We start from the raw sequence: 20,297 nt of genomic DNA on the forward strand, positions 1-20,297 counted from the left end.
CACACTCCTGTCCTTTGTCAGCACAGGCCGAGAGCACACAGGAATGGCACCACCCTCTTCCCCTGAGTTCTGGGTTCTTGAGGGTGAACAAAGAGCCAGCATCCTGCGTGCTTTAAAGGAAAATCGAGTGGGGCTGCACCGCACTCACGTGATGAGGGAGAGACCACGGGCCTGGCTGCCCTACACCCCAGTCTGCCTTTTGAAACAGGGATCACACTTGTGTAACGTAGATGTGGTTTTAGCAAATTGCAGCTCTTTTTCTATGTTCACTTTATGCAGAAAGCTTTTGGAAGAAAAATACGAAGAAAACAACAAACAAATGCAAGAACTGAGATCTCGGAACTTGCAGCAGCTGACTGTGGATGTGCTCCACGTGAGTGCGCTTCTGTTTTAAATTTTACAAAAGACCTTTTCTTGCCTCAGATTCTTCAGATTCATGGGGCCAGTTGGGTAGTAAAAGGGACAAGGTAGGTAAAAAAAGCATCCAGACCAACTCTGCCCAATTCCAGGCTGGACTGGGATTTGTTTTAGAACGTAGGCCAACAATTAGTGATGGCACTAATTCAAAGCAGCTGTACCAAGTGCCTGCTGCGTAAGGATGACTTAATCTGCATTGAATGAACAACTGAAGAGTTAAAAGTATGACTTTGCAGAACAAATGTGTGTCTATCTAATTTTGAATTTCAGCCGTGCTATTGTTGCTTTACTTCTTTAGTCCACTGTTCTTTTTCTGTCTTATTTTTCATTCTTTCCCTCTTTATTTTCTGTCTCCCATCCATATCATCGTGCGTTGTGTTAATAACCCCTTTCAAACTTTGGAGAATTATCATACATACCCAATAATAGGGTTGCAGACTCACATGAAATGCACCCCAAATTCATGTCCTCTGCATCCCAAGTCTCTGAATACCATCCCCTAATGGTTAAAAATATCTTCAGTGACCTTGGTGTGGACTTTGATACTTAAGGTAGTTTTTCTTCAGGGTTGTATTTGGATAATAGACATCAACACCAACCTCCTAGCTCTTTGGTAAAAACAATTTGGGAAGGAGTCCTTTTTATGGAAAACTTTATTGTCTCAAATTCTGGTTATTTGTTCATTGGTCATCCCTGTATCTGAGGGAGATTCTTTCCTTTAGCAGGAAGAACCAAGCCCCTGAGGCTGTGGGGATGATCCCTGAGGTCTGGGGATGCTCATTCTACTGTAGCTCAGTAATCACAGGGCTCTGCACCCTGGGGTGTGCCGGAGCCCTGGGCAGAACTCACTCGCAGACAAGGCAGAGCGTGGGAACGTTGTTTTCTACCTCCCTCTGATTGGTGATCCACTTTTCTCAATTACTTAGTGGTTGGGAGTGCTTTAGAGTTCTGAAAACCCAAAGTTGGAGCAGATGGGGGCCCAGCCTACATTGACCTTAGGAGTCTCTGTCCATCAGGTCCTTTAGCAGACAGTATGTGGGTGCTGACGCTGCTCCATCCCAACCCCTGTTCTCCACCATCTCTTACTCCCAGGGAGGCTGGCCTCAGAGGTGTAGGGGTGGGATGGTTCCTGCTCACAGAACCTTAGGGTGGAGAAGTTGCCAGCTGAGGGGCAGCAGTGTCAGACCCCTACTCGGGGAAGGGTCTTGACACCACCAAGCCCCCTGCAAACACTGAGCACCCTCCTTCAGCTCCCCAGATACTTTCGAGGCCCTGAAGTGATGACTTGTGGAGGTAGGTCATCTTCCCCTCAGGATTGAGACTGCAGATTCCCGCACATCCCCAACAAGAGTCTGGCATGATGAAAAGAATTCTGCATTTGTTAATATATGTAAAATACTTGTTTAATCAGCTGATAAAAACCAGGACATTTTTCTGGAATGCTCAGGGTCCCCTGCTTCTAAGGGATTTTACCCCCAGAGATTGGAAATTGAGAAGTACAGACGTGATAATATTTTGTTTTATAAAGCCTAAATAACTTTATTCTTAAAGTTAGCATATGGCAAATAAAAATGTAGTTTCAAGTACGATCTTACATTTTAATGTCTGATAACTTACTTAACTTCTTTGCTTTTCTTCATTGGCCTTAAAAGTAATCATTTCTATGTTCTTTTTCATTTCCAATATGATTACTATTAGTGTGAAGCAACAACACTGTATGAGGTCTTGTCCCTTCTATAAATTAGGGCCCTTGGGGGATCCTAAAGTCACTTAAGGTTTTATTAGCTCTATATTATTCTACAGAACATGGGAGTCCAGATCTTGGCCCAGTTCAAATGAGGAAAGTGAGGATTTCACAGAGATTTTATGAAGTCCGAACTCATAACCTCCACAGTGTCTGCCTAGTTTCTCCCAATTCCACCCCCGTCCATCAGCAAGGAGCAAAGGCAGGAGGGAGGTGCCTGCTGCTGTCTTGACCAGAGATGGTGGTTCATTCTTTGGTCATGTAAGATTCAGTTATCACCAACATCTTTGGTTCTGAGCTTTCCAGAAGCAAGTTTCCTAAGTTGCATATTGATGTAGGCAGGAAGTGCTCCAGGCAGCCCCTGGCTCTTGAAGAGAAGACCCTCCCTGGGCTGATTCTGCCCAGTGTGCAGCGTTGTTCAGCACCACAGGTCTCTCGCCCTCCTTTGTGCAGTTACATCAGCCATTTCCCTCTGACCCATCAGTAGCATCCCACTTTCTCTCTTTCAAATGTCACCGCCTCTTCAGGAGAACCGTCTTTGACCTCAGTCTACTAGCCCTTCTCCAAATTCTTATGTTTTCTAGCAATGCTTCTCAAACTTTAAAATGTACCTGAATCACCTTGGTCTTGTTGAAATGTAGATTCTGATTTGGCTGGTCTGGGGTGGGTCCTGGGATGCTGCATTTCTAACAAACTCCCTGGTGATTCCTATGCTGCTGGGCCAGGACCGCACACTGATTAGTAATGGACAGAAATTGGGGTTCTTGAAAGCAGCTTCAGATGAAAGAGGATCTGGAAAAGCCATGATGAGCAGAACTTCCTATAATCACTTTAGGAAAAAGAGCATTTAATGGGAATTGAAGAAAAGGAGGGGCAACCTGAGGGAAGGCTTTCTTGTTACCCCTGGAGGAGGTTGGAGAGAGGAGGCCAGGCAGAGAGGAGACCAGTGTGATCACATTCACAGGCACAGGAGTGAGGCAGGCGTAATATATTCAGAGAACCAAGGAGGGGGAGCTGATACTTTGCAGATGGACTGAAGGGTCTAGACATCTCATGGAAAGGCATCAGTGAGCTGAAAATGATGAAATACAATGTGAGAAATAAGCTGGATTAATTGGATGCAAGAGGCTAAAGAAAAACATGATTAAGAAGGAAAAAAGGAAGAGGCACACATTCCTGTCTGCCCAGATGCACATTTGTGGTTGAATTTCTTCCTCCTCTCGCTGGGGCTCTGTTCTTTAGTCCTCTTCCTTCTGTCTGGCTGGCTGAAGCAAACCTCATTATATTTCAAAAGCAGTTGTAGGAGATAGAAACACAGTTAGGGGAGAGACAGGCTGGCTGTGTCACCTCTTAAATGTTTTAACAATTCTTTGAGGCGTTTAGGAGAGTGGCTTTCTTTGTTTTTCAGAACCTGACTGATGGGGCCTTTTACACTGGAAGGCATTTTCTGCTCCACTGAATTTGGGCTTTGAAATCTTGAAGCGTAGTTGACTGTGGAATCATGTTGGCACCATTTCTTTAAAGGATGGTAGCTTAAAACAACTAGACACCACGATGCACACACTAAGCCCAGTCTTTCTTTTATCCTGGGGTGTATGCAGGTGTGATGGTTTCTGTGAAGGTTCTGTGTGGCAGATCAGGCCTCCAAATGTGAAACAGTCCTGGGGATCAAAGAGCAGATCAAGTCTTGCTCCTTCTAAGAGAAGCAATTATAACAATTCTGTTCTCTTCAAAGAGAACCTCAGAAAATCAAAGTCAACTGAGAGTCTAAATACTTGTTGCCAAATAATTTCTGAAGTGCACACAGAGGCACATTTCGTGCAGTCTCTGCTTTTTGCTCTATCAGTGACCCTTTGAAATTTGGAGCCAGTTTCACCTCCTGCAACAATTATTATACAGTACAAAAAATGGACTTCTTAAAAATATTTTATGACTGTATTTCCACAGATGCCACATCACGGTGTAGCAGAGCTTTGTTTTACTTATTCACTTAAGATTAGTTTGAACTTTCTCCTTTTGATATGAAGATGCTCTTGGAATAGTTCTCCATGAAAGCCATTTACCCAGGAAAACAGGTCAATTCAGCATTAGCTCTGGGTGGCAAATACACACACACACACGCACACGCACACGCACACACACACACACAGAGTGATTAGTTGACATGCCTATTGAAACATTTGAGAAGTTTAACTTTTATTTTTTTGAAGTGGAAACTCTTTCATGTCACCTCTTAGATCTCTTTCTTTTAGGAAATTGAAATTCATAGAATCACAGAGCTTTTAAAGCTGGAGGAGAGATTTAAAAGACATTATTGAAGCCAGCACCTCTAGTCTTGAGATGAGGAAGCTGACTAGGGCTGGACATCCTGCCCGCCTCACCCTCACCATGACCCTGACACTCAGGCCAAGGGAGGTTATATGATTTGCCCAAGGTCACCTGCCGAGTTAATTCAGAGCTGTTCCTCTCATTCCAAGCTGCCCTCTTGAGATTTGAAAATGTTATCATGTTTAAGGGAAAGGATTAGGTGGGCTTTTGTTTCTAAGTCATCTTCTAAACAAGAATATTGTTTCATTTGTGGTAATGCTGTTTCCTCTGATCAGCTTCTCATGAATTGTTCATTACCTTCTGCAAGGAATTTGATGACTCAGCTTCAGAGAACCTGCCTGAATCTCAGCCCGTTCCTTCCCTGGACCTTGGCACACTTGGGTCAAGTGTAGAGGACACCGTAGCTGACCTTGGAGATCATGGTATAAGTTTGCATTAGCCTGCAGAAGGCTGCTCTTGGATGACATGTGCGTTGGTGAGGCTGACCCTCCAGTGAGCCTGGCCAGCCTCTGGGAGAAGCCTTGGGTGTATGTGGCCACCTTCCATCAGTTTGCCAGAGCTGGGCTGTGGTGGTGAAAAGCAGAGAAGCTGAGGGCTTTGTCCATCCTCTCTTGTCTTCTTTGTCATAGCGAAGATGAGCTGGAAACTCGTACTGGATGAGGGACCTCCGCTTCTACATGAGTTAAACAGCATCACTACTAACATGTGTAAGACTGTGAATGCTCTGAAGTAAGTTGTTTCCCTGGCCCTCATGAACCAGAAAAAAAGTGCTCAGAGCTGTCAGCCAAACTGGGGAGATATGTCATAGCCTAATGGTATCAAACATGAGTTTTAGAGTAAAAAAGCTGGCCCTATCAGGGAAGACCCTGGCAACAATCTGTCTAGGTCTCAGTTTCCTTTACCATGAAACAAGAATAAAGCAAATTAGCTAAGGCCTGTGATGTGCTCTCAGCTCCATGCCCAGCACATGGTAAAAACCAAAGAGAGGGAAGCAGTTCATGACTCTGAGGGGCAGGGCTGGGAACGTGAGACCTTGAAGTCCTGTAGGGCCGCTGACAAGTGTCAGGAACATCATAGGCACTCAGTGAACATTCTTTGAGTGAATGAATGTGTGGATGAATGACATGTTGTCTCGACCTCTGAGAAGCAGATGCCAAGACGGGACTAGAAGTGCAAGGATATTATTAGGGGAAATGTCTGCATAAAAGGAGTTAGGAAAGGAGCTAGGAAAGGCTGAGAGAACTGTCAGACCGCAATTCGAGTCTCATTCCAAGTGAAGAGAGAAGTTCGCTGGATGAGCCCTAGTCTGTGAGGCAGTCAGAGGCAGCCAGGACGTCAGGAAGTGGTTCAGGAGACTCAGCTGTTGGAGGCTGCATGTCCCTGCTGCCGTGGGCCTGGGGTGGGGATGGCGGAGGGGTGTGGTAGCCTCACTCTCCTTGTGGGTGAATGTCTTGAGGTGCATCCTCGTGGCTGGAACTCTCTGGCAGCAGCTGAGTTCTCTTTCCAAAGAATGGAGGTAGTGAAACTTGGATTTGGCTGGTCATCTCAGCCCAAATTTGCTTTCGATGTCTTCCTGATGGAGCTGTTAGAGCTCGTGCTGCCTTCTTCAGTTGTGAGGAGACTAGGACCTGATGCTCTTCAGGTTGCCATTTGCCAACTTTTGAAATGGTGTTTTGGAAGCCATCTGGTAACGGGTGTTACTGGCAGACAAATATGTGTATTAGATGGATTTGCATTTAGATTCTTTTCAGGTATTTCTTTTATTTATTTATTTATTTGTCTGCATTGGGTCTTAGTTGCAGCACATAGGATCTTAGTTGTGGCATGCAGAATCTTTTCGTTGAGGCACGCGGGCTCTTCATTGCAGGGCGCAGGCTTCTCTCTAGTTGTGGTGCTTGGGCCCTAGAACACACAGGCTCAGTAGTTGTGGTACGTGGGCCCAGTTTCCCCATGGCATGTGGGATCCTAGTTCCCTCACCAGGGATGGAACCTGCATCCCCTGCATTGGAAGGTGGACTCCCAACCACTGGACCACCAGGGAAGTCCCCAGGTATTTCTTTAATACATTATTTGTTATTTTCCAAAGGTAAAATTTGGAAATGTAGAACCGTCCCCTGGGCCTTTCTTTCCAAGGCTATAAAACCAAGGGCTAGGCAGGCCTTTGAGTAGCACCGATATGGACAGCCTGTGCACTGCTGGAGGGCCATCGCCATCTAGAAAGAGGAAGCCCCAGGACAGGGCATTTAGTGGGTGGCCTAGGATCAAGAGGCCTGGGCCCAGCCTCCAGATTTCAGATAGGAAAGGGTACTTATTTCACAGACAAGAAGCCAAAGACAGTAGGTAATTTGCTCAAGGACTCCAAAGTTCCTGCTTTCTAGTGCAAGTTACTCCTAAGCTATCTCTGACCACAGAGCTGCCGGGATTCTCAGGCTGGCATCCTCCTTACCTTGCCCTTTGTCTTCCGTCAGGAGGTTTTGGTATGACAGACCATGTGTTGAGTTACCAGCCAAACTGGAAGTGGGCCAATCCACTCCTTTGCCCACCTTGTTCACACTGTAAGGAAACTACTTAGACGCCCATTATAAGCTGTGAGAGCCAAAAACACATAGTAGTTTTAGGTGGGCCAAATGCCTTGTAAAATACTTTAAACATTTCCCTTATTTTTTCCTCTCTGTAAATTCATATTTTCTAATTTCTATTCTTTCTTAAATATTAAATTGAAAAGGGAGACTATGAAGAACTATGAAATGTAGCCTTTGGGTTGATGATTGGTTAGATGGTGGGTAATTGCAAGATGGTTAGTGACCTCATAGCTTAATCATGAAACTTTGAGACAGGAAACTTTAATTTGTTGATGAACTCTGAAGTGGTTAATTATTACCCCCATTTGCTTTGCCTTATACAAGATTTGACTCCAAACTTTCAGCACCCAGAGGAGGTTGTAATTTATTTTTTATCTAGCTTGTATATGTAAAATAAAATTACACAATCATTTTTTTTAAGCTCCTGCAGCAAATGTTTAATCAGTTTTAGATGCTGAATTGGGAAATTCCCTCTGGGATTGAGGAGTTAGCTGCAGAGAAACAAGACAGGGTGAGGCATTATTTACATCTGATATGCATTTAGTTGACAACAGCTGATTTAATCTAGCTGAAGTCATGGATAACCATTATAATCAAATGAGAAAGCATGACTGGAATGTTGAAGAAATTATTCCTATTTAACTCCTTATATGTAATGTTGATGATTACTTGCACATTAATTTTTGCCAGGAGCTTCATTACACTCTAGCCTTATTTTTAGCAGCTCACAGCTTAGTTTCAGAATAGCATTTCTTGCAAAGCTGGAATAATAGCCTGGGACTCAGAGGCCCCAGACCCACCCAGAGCATGGCTCTCATAACGCAGAGGCTGCACTGGTGTCGGTCTTGGCTGCCCACCCAGATCCTGGCCAGCTGCCACTTAATTTCCTTTTAAGCCACTCCTTGAGCAAGTCCTGAGCCCCTCACTGTGCTCAGAGAAAGCTTAGACCTCAAGAGGGTCGTAATTTGCTTGCTCGTAGGAAGCCCACATGCCCTTTTTTAGTTGTAGGCTGGCCTATGACTTATGGTGCCATCTCTTCCCTTTAAATGTTAAGGTGATTTGAACTCTGTCAGACAATGATATATTTTTATTGTTTTAATTTAAAAAAAGAAAATGTTTACTTACTACAATTCCACTTCTAGATAGTCACCAAGAGAAATGAAAACATGTCTACAAGAAGATCTGAACACAAATGTTCTTAGCGGTTGTATTTATAGTACCAAAAAGTATAAACAAGTCGTGTCAATCAGCAGGTGAGCGGATAAACAAACTTGTAGTTTATCCATACAGTGTAATACTGAGCAATGAAAAGAAGCAAACTATCAATACACACAAGTGTGGGTAAATATCAAAACACTGTGCTGAGAGACAGAAGCCACAAACAAAAGAATTCCTATGGAATATGTTTACATATAAATATTGTACAAGAAAGGATGCATGGGAATATTTTTATATATGTGGATATGTGTTTATCTATGTATTTCTATGAAGTTCTAGAACTAGCAGCACTTATCTCTAATGATAGAAATGAGGCCAATGGTTGCTTGGGGATCGTGGTGTTGGAAATCGACTCCAAAAGTGCACAAGGAGCCTCTTGTGGTGCTGGTTACCCAGATGTATGTATTTGTCAAAACTTATTGAACTCTATACTTTAAATGAGTACATTTTATTTTCCATAAATTATACCTCAGTAAGGTTGATGAATTAAAAAAATATATTGATAAAATATCCAGAAAAAAAAAAGGAAAAAGGAAGCATGAGTATTGCCTATTAGCCTACATTTTAGCTAATGAATGGCTGAGAGAAACTGGCCTGAAGTTGTGGAGCTAGAAGGCAATCAGGAGGATCTCTAGATGTTATCTGGGACTCAGAGTCCTTAGTCCAGAAAATGATGATGGGGTTTTCTTCTAATGTCAACCGAGCAGCATTGTCTTCCACAAGGAGTGTTAATAGAGTTTGGGGTCTTCTCTCAGGAAGTGAGAAGATGAGGGGCTGGAATCCCTTGGCTACTCTCTCAGTCTTTTTGGTAGGAGGGCTCATGTTGGTGTGGTTGGTGACCCATACCAATAGGTCTAAGAGGACCTAGGACCCACAAAAGTAGCCTGAGATAACAGAACAAAACATAACAGCCCAGACTCCAAACCCACCCAAGACAGAGACGCTGCTGGGTCTGCTTGGCTTGTCAGCCCTCGGAAAAGACGACCACGTGCTGGAGGCCATGTCCATGTTTCCAGATGTCCCATCACTTCCAGAGCTCTAACCATCTTAGAGACTTGATTGATGAATATAAATTGATGGTGGTTTGTTTCATATTTGTCATGTAACCCACTGAGTTACATTTGTGTTTCCTACTGACTCTCACATTTACTCCCAGGAACAGGCCCTTGCAGTCACTCCCTAATTTTCTGAGCTCTAGAGGATAATTAGAATGAAGCTAATATCGAATGAAGATGTGCTGATTCCCCACCCTGAGGCATATTTAATAATTCAGAGTGCTTCTTCTGCATGATAAGCTGGGTAGGTACCTCTGGTTGAAATTTGAATGATTATATACCAATTGAAAAATTGAAGTGGATGCAGAATAACACCTGCCCAATCAGCTACTTCACTGTTCTATCCTAAGCAGGCATAATAGAAATAAGAGGAAAATCAGTCCCCACAACATGGACCTCTCAAAATAACATTCTCAAAATAATGTTCTCACCTGGGAAAGCTGTATGTGGATTCCATGATCCACCCCTTAGCTAAACATAAATTAGACAGTAGTTATTAACCTAAGGGTTCTGCTGGTAGAGCAGAGAGCATCTGTTTTCGGTTTTTTTGCCCTGCCCTATCATGGTTCAGGTTTGGAATGAATCAATTAAGCAGAAAATTAAATAAGCATCCATCATGGCTTTAAGGTAAGATAGACACAAAATATAATAGACTAAAACCTCATATAATATGTGCTTCAGACAGCATTTTGGACATACCATGGTGTGGTTTTCCTTTAGTCATTGAAACTGTTTTCCATGCATGCAATTAACACAGTTGTGCTCAGGGCTCCTGCACACCACCCTGGAGAGCATTGTGATGATGCCCAAGGGAAGCTAAGAGGCCATAGGAAACAAACACAGCAATACTGGACAGTGCCTACTTCCAGTCACATGAGTGTCTTTGACTCATATGCTAAGTTTTTGTTTAAGTGATTGAAATATTCTGCTTTGGTGTTAAGGCCAGACTTTAATTTAGCTGTATGTAATAGGCATTTAAATTTGTCCTCTCCGATCTTTGTAAAGGGGCTTTCTGTTCTGTTTTGTGGCAGTGAGGGCCTCCTCACTAACAGCTCTAGATTCACTTGTCAAAGTTTCAGTTTTTTCAAGTGAAATAACATATATCCAGAAAAAAACAAACAAACAATAACAAAACCTTTCTGGCAAGGAACTACAGCAGTATCTAATTCCTTTTGTCACTCATGACTAGCAGCATTTTCCATTGACTTCTCTTTTTCTCTTGCTTCTAAAAAGAAATTTCAAAATAGAAAAATAGGAAACCTACAAAAATATCTAAAATGATTGTCATGTTTCAAAGTAGTATGTCTGTGTGTGAGCGGTAATATGAATTTGACTTACTCTTAAAAAACCCATTTTTCCATGTTTGTCTTCAGAATGTTTGTGATGTTGTCAGCATTTAGAGCTCCCCAGCTGGACTTGTTTCGTTTCTGAAGTTGCAGGATGGGGTCTTTGTAACTTCCCCTTGCTGTTCTGTGCATTGGCATCCACGTGTCAGAATGCATGTCATACGAATCATGAATGTGTAGTGTGACCCTACACACCCCACTTCACAGCTGACCTTGACCATCCTTTCCTGCTAACTCTGGACTTGTTTGGGTTACTTTTTCTGGCATGGCTGCTTTAAATTATTAATGGGAGTTTCCTCTTACTATTAAAGATGAGCCGGCTAAGTACAGAGCTGTAGATGAATTTAAGATGCCTGCTATCTTTCACTACATTTTGCACCTGGACGTTTGGGGTTGTAGAGATCAAAGTGACTTTACTCTTTTTATATCTCAGATTAATTTTCTCTTTTGAATCTAGAAAAAATGAGCAAACCCAACTCCTCTCCCCAGCTTAACTCCATGTGGCCTGTTTTCCTGGCTTCAAACAGCTTAGAATTAAATTAACTCCCCTCTTTCCCTCTACCTTCCACCTTCCCACAACCCCATTTTAAGATATAATTTGACAGTTTGCACAAGCAGTTGCTTATGACATGTGGCCTCTAATTATACATTTGGCCTCCTTTTATTTGTGAGATTACACATTTTGAACAAGGCTAACCTTTGTGTGTTCATGGTGTCCTGGATGAGAAATTTTAGTGGTGTACTTGAGAGGGCTAGAAAGTGACTACTGGTTAAGAAAAACAGGTTTGGGGAAAAAATTTAAATGCTTTAAATTGAGCTTTGTGTTGTTGATGAAGAACATGGGCCAGTGCCCTGGCTGTGCCGTCGTGTTCATAGGCCATGTTCGCACCTGCTCCTGGGAATGCCAGTGTTCTTTGGCACCATCCTGATGTCATTCCATACCTTGCCTCCTACTTTTTATTCAGTAAATCATACACCTACATTTTGTTGATCTCAGCTCAAAATTCCACCCAGTAGGTATCCTGGTGAGAATATATGTTTTCTATTGTATTGACAATATTCATTGATTCACATTTGATGATACCCCTGAAAGGCATTCACATACAGGTGTGTGTCACAGCCCCGCAGCTGAGAGCTAGTAAGCCGGTCCCTCGCTACTTAAAGCATGGTCTCTGCACTCATATCACTGCCGTCCTGAGGACCTGTAAGAAATGCAGAATCTTAGACCACATCCTAGACTTGCTGGATCAGAAGATGCAAAATCCCAGTAATTTGTCTGCACATTAAAGTTTGAAGAGCACTGGGCTAGGCTGTAAGTTCAGTGAGTGTGTGGACCATGGCTTCTGGTTCATCTTTCAGTTTTTTTTGTATTTCCATGACTTTTAAAAAAATTGTAGTTGATTTACAATGTTTCAGATATACAGCAAAGTGATGCAGTTACAAGTGTGTGTGAATGTGTGTGTGTGTATGTATACATATATACTATTTTTCAGATTCATTTCCATTATAGTTTGTTACAAGATATTGAATATAGTTCCCTGTGCTATATGGTTTATCTTTTTATTCTCACTTGCAGACATGCTGACTGGCTCTGAGATGATGCTTGGTAAATATTTGTTGAATGAATGACTAAATCTAGGGGGAAAATCCTATAAGAACACTAATGCTTTTTGTCATAAACAGCATACATTTCTTGCACAGATTAATTCAATTGGGCAAACAGTAGAATAACAAGTTACCAGAAGAGGCTAATTTGTGTGCATTGGTGTTCACCTATAATTTTTGTCTCCTTCTTCTTAAGGGAGATTGCAGTCTAATTTTCCCAGATGGATACTGGAAAGATGAAAAATAAAGGAGGCGTTTTGGAGACCTGGGAATAGAAATCCTCCATGTCTGCTTTTTAAGTAGCCTAGCCTTTTCCACTTTCTTTATAGATACTCCTACATTTAAATAATCTCTCACGGAAGCCACCAAGGTGCCAAAAATATGTTTTCTTCTTCTGCAATAATAGTAGATCAGTATTTAGTTTAATAAAAGTGGTCACATCACCATAAGGTAATCCTCCCAGACTCCTTAACATAATTGCTGAGTGTATTCCCATTAACGGGAATGACGGGGATTTGGGAAGCATAGTCTGTGTCACAGGGGCACACATCTCTTGTTTGCATCCGCTTAGTCTCCCCATGGAATCCATGGCAAACTTTATGTGTGACAGTGTGAGCAGACATTTGTTGGTGGATTACTCTTTCTTTTTTAATAGCAGGTTTCGTCGGGCCCCCATACGAAAATACTTTTCATGGTTGGTGGGTCGGGTCCTCTGGGAAACAGACCCCAAGACTGAGGTAGAAGTACAAGAGATGTATTGAGGGTAACATCTGCTGGAAGAAAAATGGAAGGGGATCAGGAGTAGGCAGAGAGAGTCTGTGATGCAGGTCTGACACCTGGGAAAGGTGAGCAGGAAGGAGGGAGAGGGGTAGAAAGAGCTTCAGACTTCATTAAAGTTCTGAGACAGCCTCCATCAGCCAGATGGGGAGCTTCTAGATCACAGATTTCCCATAGAGGAATCTTGTGTTGGGCAGAAATGTTGTGCCTTACCATCGCCACTAGCTCCAGCACTCAGCAGGACCCCAAGATGCTGCAGGTGGAGTCTGGCAGCCCACTGCATGTGCTGCAGCTAAGCAGCAAGTTTGTGGGAGGAGAACTGAGAGACACTCTCCGTAGATGCCACAGCAGTAGTTCATCTGAGTCATCCATATGCTTGAGATGACAAAAAATAGTATTTGGATAAACAGCCTATAATTCAATGCTTTTCTCTAACTTCAAGTAACCTTACCTCCAATATGTTCAAAGTAAGAGTGACTGAAACTTCTGGAATAACCACAGATATTTCACAAAACTCCACTGGACTGGAAGCCATGAGTGTATTGAAAGAGGTTTGGAGCCAGACTTTATCTTTTCCCCGCTTGTGTCATTTACCAGCTGTATGAACTTGGGCAAAAAATTTATATTTCCAAGCCTCGGTTTTCTCATCCATATAATGGGAGTAATAGTAATACCCAATCTTTGGGGGTTAAGTGAGGAATAAATTAGATGATACATAAAGAACTTAGCATAGTACATGAAACATAGAAAGCGCACAACAATCTCTTACTGAAAATATACCACGTCAAAGCAAGTTGCAGTATTTTCTCAAGTTCCACATAAAACCTTTGCAATTGGTGATGAGATAATTCAGTTTTTAACCACCCAGGAGAACTTCTGATTATAGTTTATAAGCACCTTCACTCTATGAATTAAGTATGATTTGGAATACAATACTTTTTTTGCTCTAGTTTTTGCATATGGGAAATGTAAAATGACTCAGGCCCATTAGTTCCCCCTGTCAAATTATGGCCTTAATTATGTCCATCTGGACCAGTTAGTTTAGCACCAAGAAAAATTAGCTTCTTTGTCAAGACCATAGGCAGCCCTCAGAGCCAAAGCTGAGTCTCTACAGATATGTGTGTTCTCCTGTTCACGGGTCAGGAGTGCCGTTGTTATACCAGGGAAGAGAACCTAGGACAAAGTTACTGCTTTAAAAGATGCTCCTTTGCCAGCCATCTTGAGCCTGTAAACTGGCAGCTAAAATTTCTAGCTATTTTCTCTAAAAACATTATAAATGTAAAAATATTTTGTGCTAAGGAGCATAATAAGGACAAGAATATACATTCTTTTTTCCACTGTAGTCTCATTTGGGATTTAGGCCAAACTCAGTAGATCAAAATAAAGAGCTTGGTAGGCATAACTATATGACTTTTACAATGAAATATTCAAGTAACGCATGCAGTTATTTTTTAATTTAATTTTACTTTTTTGTGGTACGCGGGCCGCTCACTGTTGTGGCCTCTCCCGTTGCAGAGCACAGGCTCCAGACGTGCAGGCTCAGCAGCCATGGCTCACGGGCCCAGCCGCTCTGCGGCATGTGGGATCCTCCCGTACCGGGGCACGAACCTGTGTCCCCTGCATCGGCAGGTGGACTCTCAACCACTGCGCCACCGGGGAAGCCCACATGCAGTTATTTTAATGGAACTCTCTGCTCTGGGTTTGTAATGAAATGATGGAGCTTTTCTGAATCACAGGGATTTGTTCTGTACTCTACTGCGGAGGTTGTATGTATGAGTGACCTCCTGGTTTTAGACAAGTTGCTCTGAATTCTTTCTATTATTTTCTCTTTTAGTTAGAATATAAAGGAATTTCAGCAGTCTGCTTTTCCATAGCATAGATTGCTAAACTAGGGAAGAGCCTGTGCTCATTTCTAATGAATGTATGATTTTGCCTCCCTAGGGCTGGCTGCACATGGAATTAGAATATTCCAGATATGATTTTATGTGCATAGTTAAATCATTTAATTCTTACCACAAATCTGGTGAGATAGGCAGGCCATATTTATTTTAAAGAAGGGCATGTATGTCCTAGACGTGACATAGTAGCTTGTTCAAAACAGTGTTTTTGGACTATTTTATGTCCAAACAACTATAAGGTATCTTCAGATATGTAAACAACTATAAGTTATCTTCAGATATTTTCTGAAATTTGTAAGATATTTTCTTAAAGTAATAATTCTAGATTATCCTAGTAATAATATGATTCTCAATTCTCAATCCTCTTTTTAAGTGGGAGAGTAAAGCAGAAGCTGTGGTTAGAGGCCAGGTTTGCTTACACCTTGGGTCTGCCCCTAGAGTGGGCTATGCCTGTGATGTCGCTCATCATATCAGAAGGTGGGGGGTTTGGAATGGCCGCTTGAAGGGAAGGGAAGGCAGGCTGGCTGTGACCTTCCATCTGAGAGGCCGAGGCTCAGGCTTCTCCACGCTCAGGAGGGAGCAGGTCTTAATAGTCTGTGTCAGGCTGCCTCACGCACAGGAGGCTGAGGAGGCCACCTGGCTCCTTAAGTCAAGTGCCCTTGCTCGTATGTATTCTGAGTCAGCCTTTCCAAACAGGCTGCTCACTGAAATCCCTCATGAAAAATGTAAAACACAAACGCCATGGTCTCTGTCTTCTTAGGCTCTGGTTTACATCAGTGGTTCTCAACCGAACATCAGAACCACCTGGAGAGCTTGCTAAAATGCAGATTGCTAGCTTGGTGGCATGCAGGAGCTAGCCTGCGTGGGCTCTCAGAGCTCATGGGTACCTCTCCAGCCAATCTCGTGTCCAGTGATCGCCTGAAATCTGCTATGCTGAGTATTTACACCAGGAGCATTGGCAAATGCTACTAATCAGTGCTTCTCTTTCATTAAACCCTCACCAGCACACCAGGGTGAGACCCCACCCCCAAGCTTCTGATTCAGCAGGTCTGGGACAGGGCCCAAGAGTCTGCATTTCTAACAAGTTCCCTGGTGACACGGCTGCTGCTGGTTTGAGGAGTGCACACTCAGAAGAATTTGTCTAAAACTATGCTGTCCAGTTTGATAACCACTAGCCCATGTGGTTATTTAAATTTTAATAATTAGAAGTAAATAAAAATTTAAAATCTGTTCCTCAATCACATTAGTCACACTTCAACTGCTTAAACTAATATAATATTATATGTCTTTTATATCTCAATAAAACGGGGTGGGGGTGGTGCTTTAAGAGTCCCATGAGGTTAGTGGCTCCTGTGCTGGACCGCATATTTCTAGACTGTTTCGTCATTACAGAAAGTCCCATTGGACAGCACTGCCCGAGGATAAAAGCTGTGCACCTAAATTGTTTTTAAAGTTCCACAGGTAATTCTGGTGAGAAGCCTGTTTCAGTGATCACTACAGTTATTAAATGTTGATCTTATATTTCAGTTCTCTAAAAATCAAACTCACAAAAAATTGTCTATTGCCCATTTTCTAGTTCTTACTAGGGAGGAAGGATCAGTTTGCTGAAATTCTCAAATACTGACAACGCCTATTAATGACCCTTTTTTATAGCTGAGGACACTGAAATGCAAAGAGGTAAAGATAGAAGAAGTTTTGAACTTGAACTGGGATCCAGCCCCAAGCCCATAACTCTTTCACTCCAGAGGTTTCTCCTCTGTGTTGTGACAGCTTTCCACTAAGAAGACAATGTTATTACAGGTGTTTGGTGATGGTATCATCTCCAGATCACATCAGGGCCCAGGTCTGAGAGACTGTTATCTTGCCTCAGATGAAATGTATGGCAAGCGAAGGCCCCGGATGTCTTTCAGACTTTATCTAATAATTCCCTCCCAACCAGTGGGTCATATCAATGAATCAGGAGTGTTCCAACAGCAGATTACACAAGACTAAAGAGGAAATAGGATTTAATTAGAGATGAAGGGTCAGGTGAAATCGTTAAGAGTCATTAGTGACATCTGTGGAGCAAGTCACCAAAACCTGAGTTCATGAGGCCTCGATAGGCAGATAGAGGCTTGATGATGCGGCCAGCAGAGAGCTGGCCTGGGATGCCACCACGGTAGGTGTGTTTCTTATGTGTTGCTGGGTGATGGTCTGTTTATTATCAATACATAGCCTGGAATGTAGAAGTGTGCTTTGTGATTTACTGTCTCCAAGGTGCTTGTGTGGCCTAAACAATATCCATTTTATTTCAGTTCCTATGTGACTGAGATTTTGTTTTTTACAGTGATCAAAAAACTAGCCAGCAGTGCTTCTTTTCCCCTGAAAGATTTATTATAATAGACTTTATTTTCTTAAGTGGCAGTTTGCTTCCCTGAGCTTCAAAAGCTGTTGCCTTATCTATTCTGAAAAAATAACTTCAAAACTACTTTTCCTCCCTTCTTTCTGGGCTTTCTTTTAGGAATTCTGGAATTCCTCCTTTTAGGAATTTCCTATTGCCATTATCTTTGTACCTTCATAGGTACCATTATATTCTGGCCTTTGTGGAACCTATATGCAATGGGGTGTGTGTGGCATGGACAGTAAATAAGATAAATATGTAAAACAGATAGCACGTGGGAAAGTGATGAGTACTCAAGAGGACAAATGATGCAAGAAGGGGGAAAGGAAGCTTCAGGGAGGGGTTGACATTTTAGATGGGCCACAATGTTGAGTTTTGAATAAAGACTTGAAGAAAGTGGGTGAGTGGGCCATTCGGCGTCTTGGGCATGAGTGTTTCCGGTAGAGGAGGCATCAAGTGCAAAGTCCAAGGCAAGGGTCTGCCAGGCGTCTTCAAGGAGCAGCAGGGCCAGTGGGCTGGAGGGAGGTTGTGAGGAGTGGGGCAGAGGGGGATGAAGTCAGATTATGGGATACACGGTCATACAGGGTTAGACATGCTAAGTAAATGAGCCAGACACAAAAGGACAAAAATTGCATGATTCCACTTATATGAGTGACCTAGAGCAGTCAAATTCATAGAGACAGAAAGTAGATGGTGGTTGCCAAGGGCTGGGGTAGAGGGGGATAAGAAGTTATTGTTTAAAGCATAGAGAGTTTCAGTTTGGGAAGATTAAAAAGCTCTGGAGGTAGATGGTGGTGATGGTTTGCACAACAGCGTGAATGTACTTCATACCATAAAGTTTACCAAATGTAAACTTTATGTTAGTTTACCACAATAAAAAGCTAGTTAAAATTATAAATATAATTTGGAGTCAGGCTATGTCGAATCTTGAGCATGTTAGTCTAAGAAATAGAAACTTTTCTTACAAAAGGATGGAAGTCCACTGAAAGGTTTTGAGCAGAAGAATGAAAATAAATACACAAAAAGCTCATGCAGCTCAATATCAGAAAAACAATCAAAAAATGGGCAGAAGACCTAAATAGACATTTCTCCAAAGAAGACATCCAGATGGCCAAAGATCACGTGAAAAAATGCTCAACATTGCTAATTATTAGAGAAATGCAAATCAAAACTACAATGAGGCATCACCTCACTCCAGTCAGAATGGCCACCATCAAAAAGTCTACGAACAATAAATGTTGTGGAGAAAAGGGAACCCTCCTACACTGTTGGTGGGAATGTAAATTGGTGCAGCCACTATGGAGAATAGTGTGGAAGTTCCTTAAAAAACTAAAAGTAGAGCTACCATATGATCCAGCAGTCCCACTCCTGGGCATATATCCAGAGAAAACCATACTTTGAAGAGATATGTGCACCCCAATGTTCATTGCAGCACTCATTATTCACAATAGCCAAGATATGGAAGCAACCTAAATATCTATCAACAGATGAATGGATAAAGAAGATGTGGTACATATATATGATGGAACATTACTCAGCCATGAAAAAGAATGAAATGATGCCATTTACAGCAACATGGATGGACCTAGAGATTATCATACTAAGTAAAGTAAGTCAGAAAGAGATAGATAAATACCATTTGATATCACTTATATGTGGAATCTAAAAAAAATGATACAAATGAACTTATTTACAAAACAGAAACAGACTCACAGACTTAGAAAACAAACTTCTGCTTACCAAAGTGGAAGGGTGGGGGGGGGAGGGGTAAATTAGGAGGTTGGGATTAATGTATACACACTACTATATATAAAATAGATAATCAACAAGGACCTACTGTAGAGCACAGAGAACTCTACTCAATACTCTGTAATAACCTATATGGGAAAAGAATCTGAAAAATAATTGATATGTGCATATGTATAACTAAATCACTTTGCTGTACACCTGAAACTAACACAACATTGTAAATTAACTATACTCAATATAAAATAAAAATTTAAAAAGTAAAGGGGATTAGCTCAAGATGGCAGAGTGGAAGGACTTGAGCTCACCCCTTCTTAGGTAGACACCAAAATCACAACCAACTGCTGGACAGCCTCGACGAAAAAACACTGGAACCTACCGAAAAAGATACCCTACCTCCAAAGGCAAGAAGAAGCCACAAGACAGTAGGAGGGTCGCAATCGTGATAAAATCAAATCCCACACCTGCTGGGTGGGTAACCCACAAACTGGAAAACAATTATACCACAAAAGTTCCAACACTTTTCAGGAGTGAAAGTCCTGAGCCCCACGTCAACCTTCCCAGCCTGGGGGTATGGCAATGGGAGGAGGAGCCCCCAGAGAATCTGGCTTTGAAAGCTGGGCGAAGCAGAAGCTCCATTCTTCTAGGGCACACACAAGGTTCCATGCACACCAGGACCCAGGGGATAAAAGCAGTGACCTCATAAGAGACTGGGTCAGACCTACCTGATTAGTATTTGAGGGTCTCCTGCAGAGGCAAGGAGGCAGCTGTGGCTCATGGCAGGAACAGACACTGGCAGCGGCAGGTATGGGGAGTACTCATTGGTGTGAGCCCTCCCAGAGGCTGCCATTAGCCCCAGCCTATAACCTGTAGGCTACAGTCCTGGGATGCCTCAGGCCAGAAAACCAACAAGGCTGGAACACAGCCCCACCCATTAGCAGACAAGCCGGTAAAAGTCTTCCTGAGCACAGCCCTGCCCATCAGAGGGACAAGACTCAGCTTTACCCACCAGTGGGCAGGAACCAGTCCCTCCCATCAGGAAACTTGCACAAGCCTCTTAGACAGCCTCATCCACTAGAAGTCAGACAGCAGAAGCAAGAAGAACTACAGTCCTGCAGCCTGCAGAATGGAAACCACGATCACAGAAAGTTAGATAAAATGATATGGCAGAGGAATATGTCTCAGATGAAGGAACAAGGTA

At 42.5% G+C, this 20,297-nt stretch overlaps 1 protein-coding gene across 1 annotated transcript in view; it reads left to right on the forward strand.

The window, feature by feature from the left end:
* The window catches only part of NEK11 (NIMA related kinase 11), a 111,261-nt gene extending 104,498 nt beyond the window's left edge, over positions 1-6,763 (forward strand). The window contains 4 exon segments of the mRNA XM_049710249.1: positions 280-373; positions 2,997-3,107; positions 3,686-3,689; positions 4,765-6,763. Of these exon segments, the coding sequence (XP_049566206.1) occupies positions 280-373; positions 2,997-3,107; positions 3,686-3,689; positions 4,765-4,928 (373 nt within the window). The 3' untranslated portion in view covers positions 4,929-6,763.
* Positions 6,764-20,297: the final 13,534 nt, after the last annotated feature.

The sequence above is a fragment of the Orcinus orca genome, chromosome 5 (genome assembly GCF_937001465.1).
Source record: "Orcinus orca chromosome 5, mOrcOrc1.1, whole genome shotgun sequence".
Lineage (NCBI taxonomy): Eukaryota > Metazoa > Chordata > Mammalia > Artiodactyla > Delphinidae > Orcinus > Orcinus orca.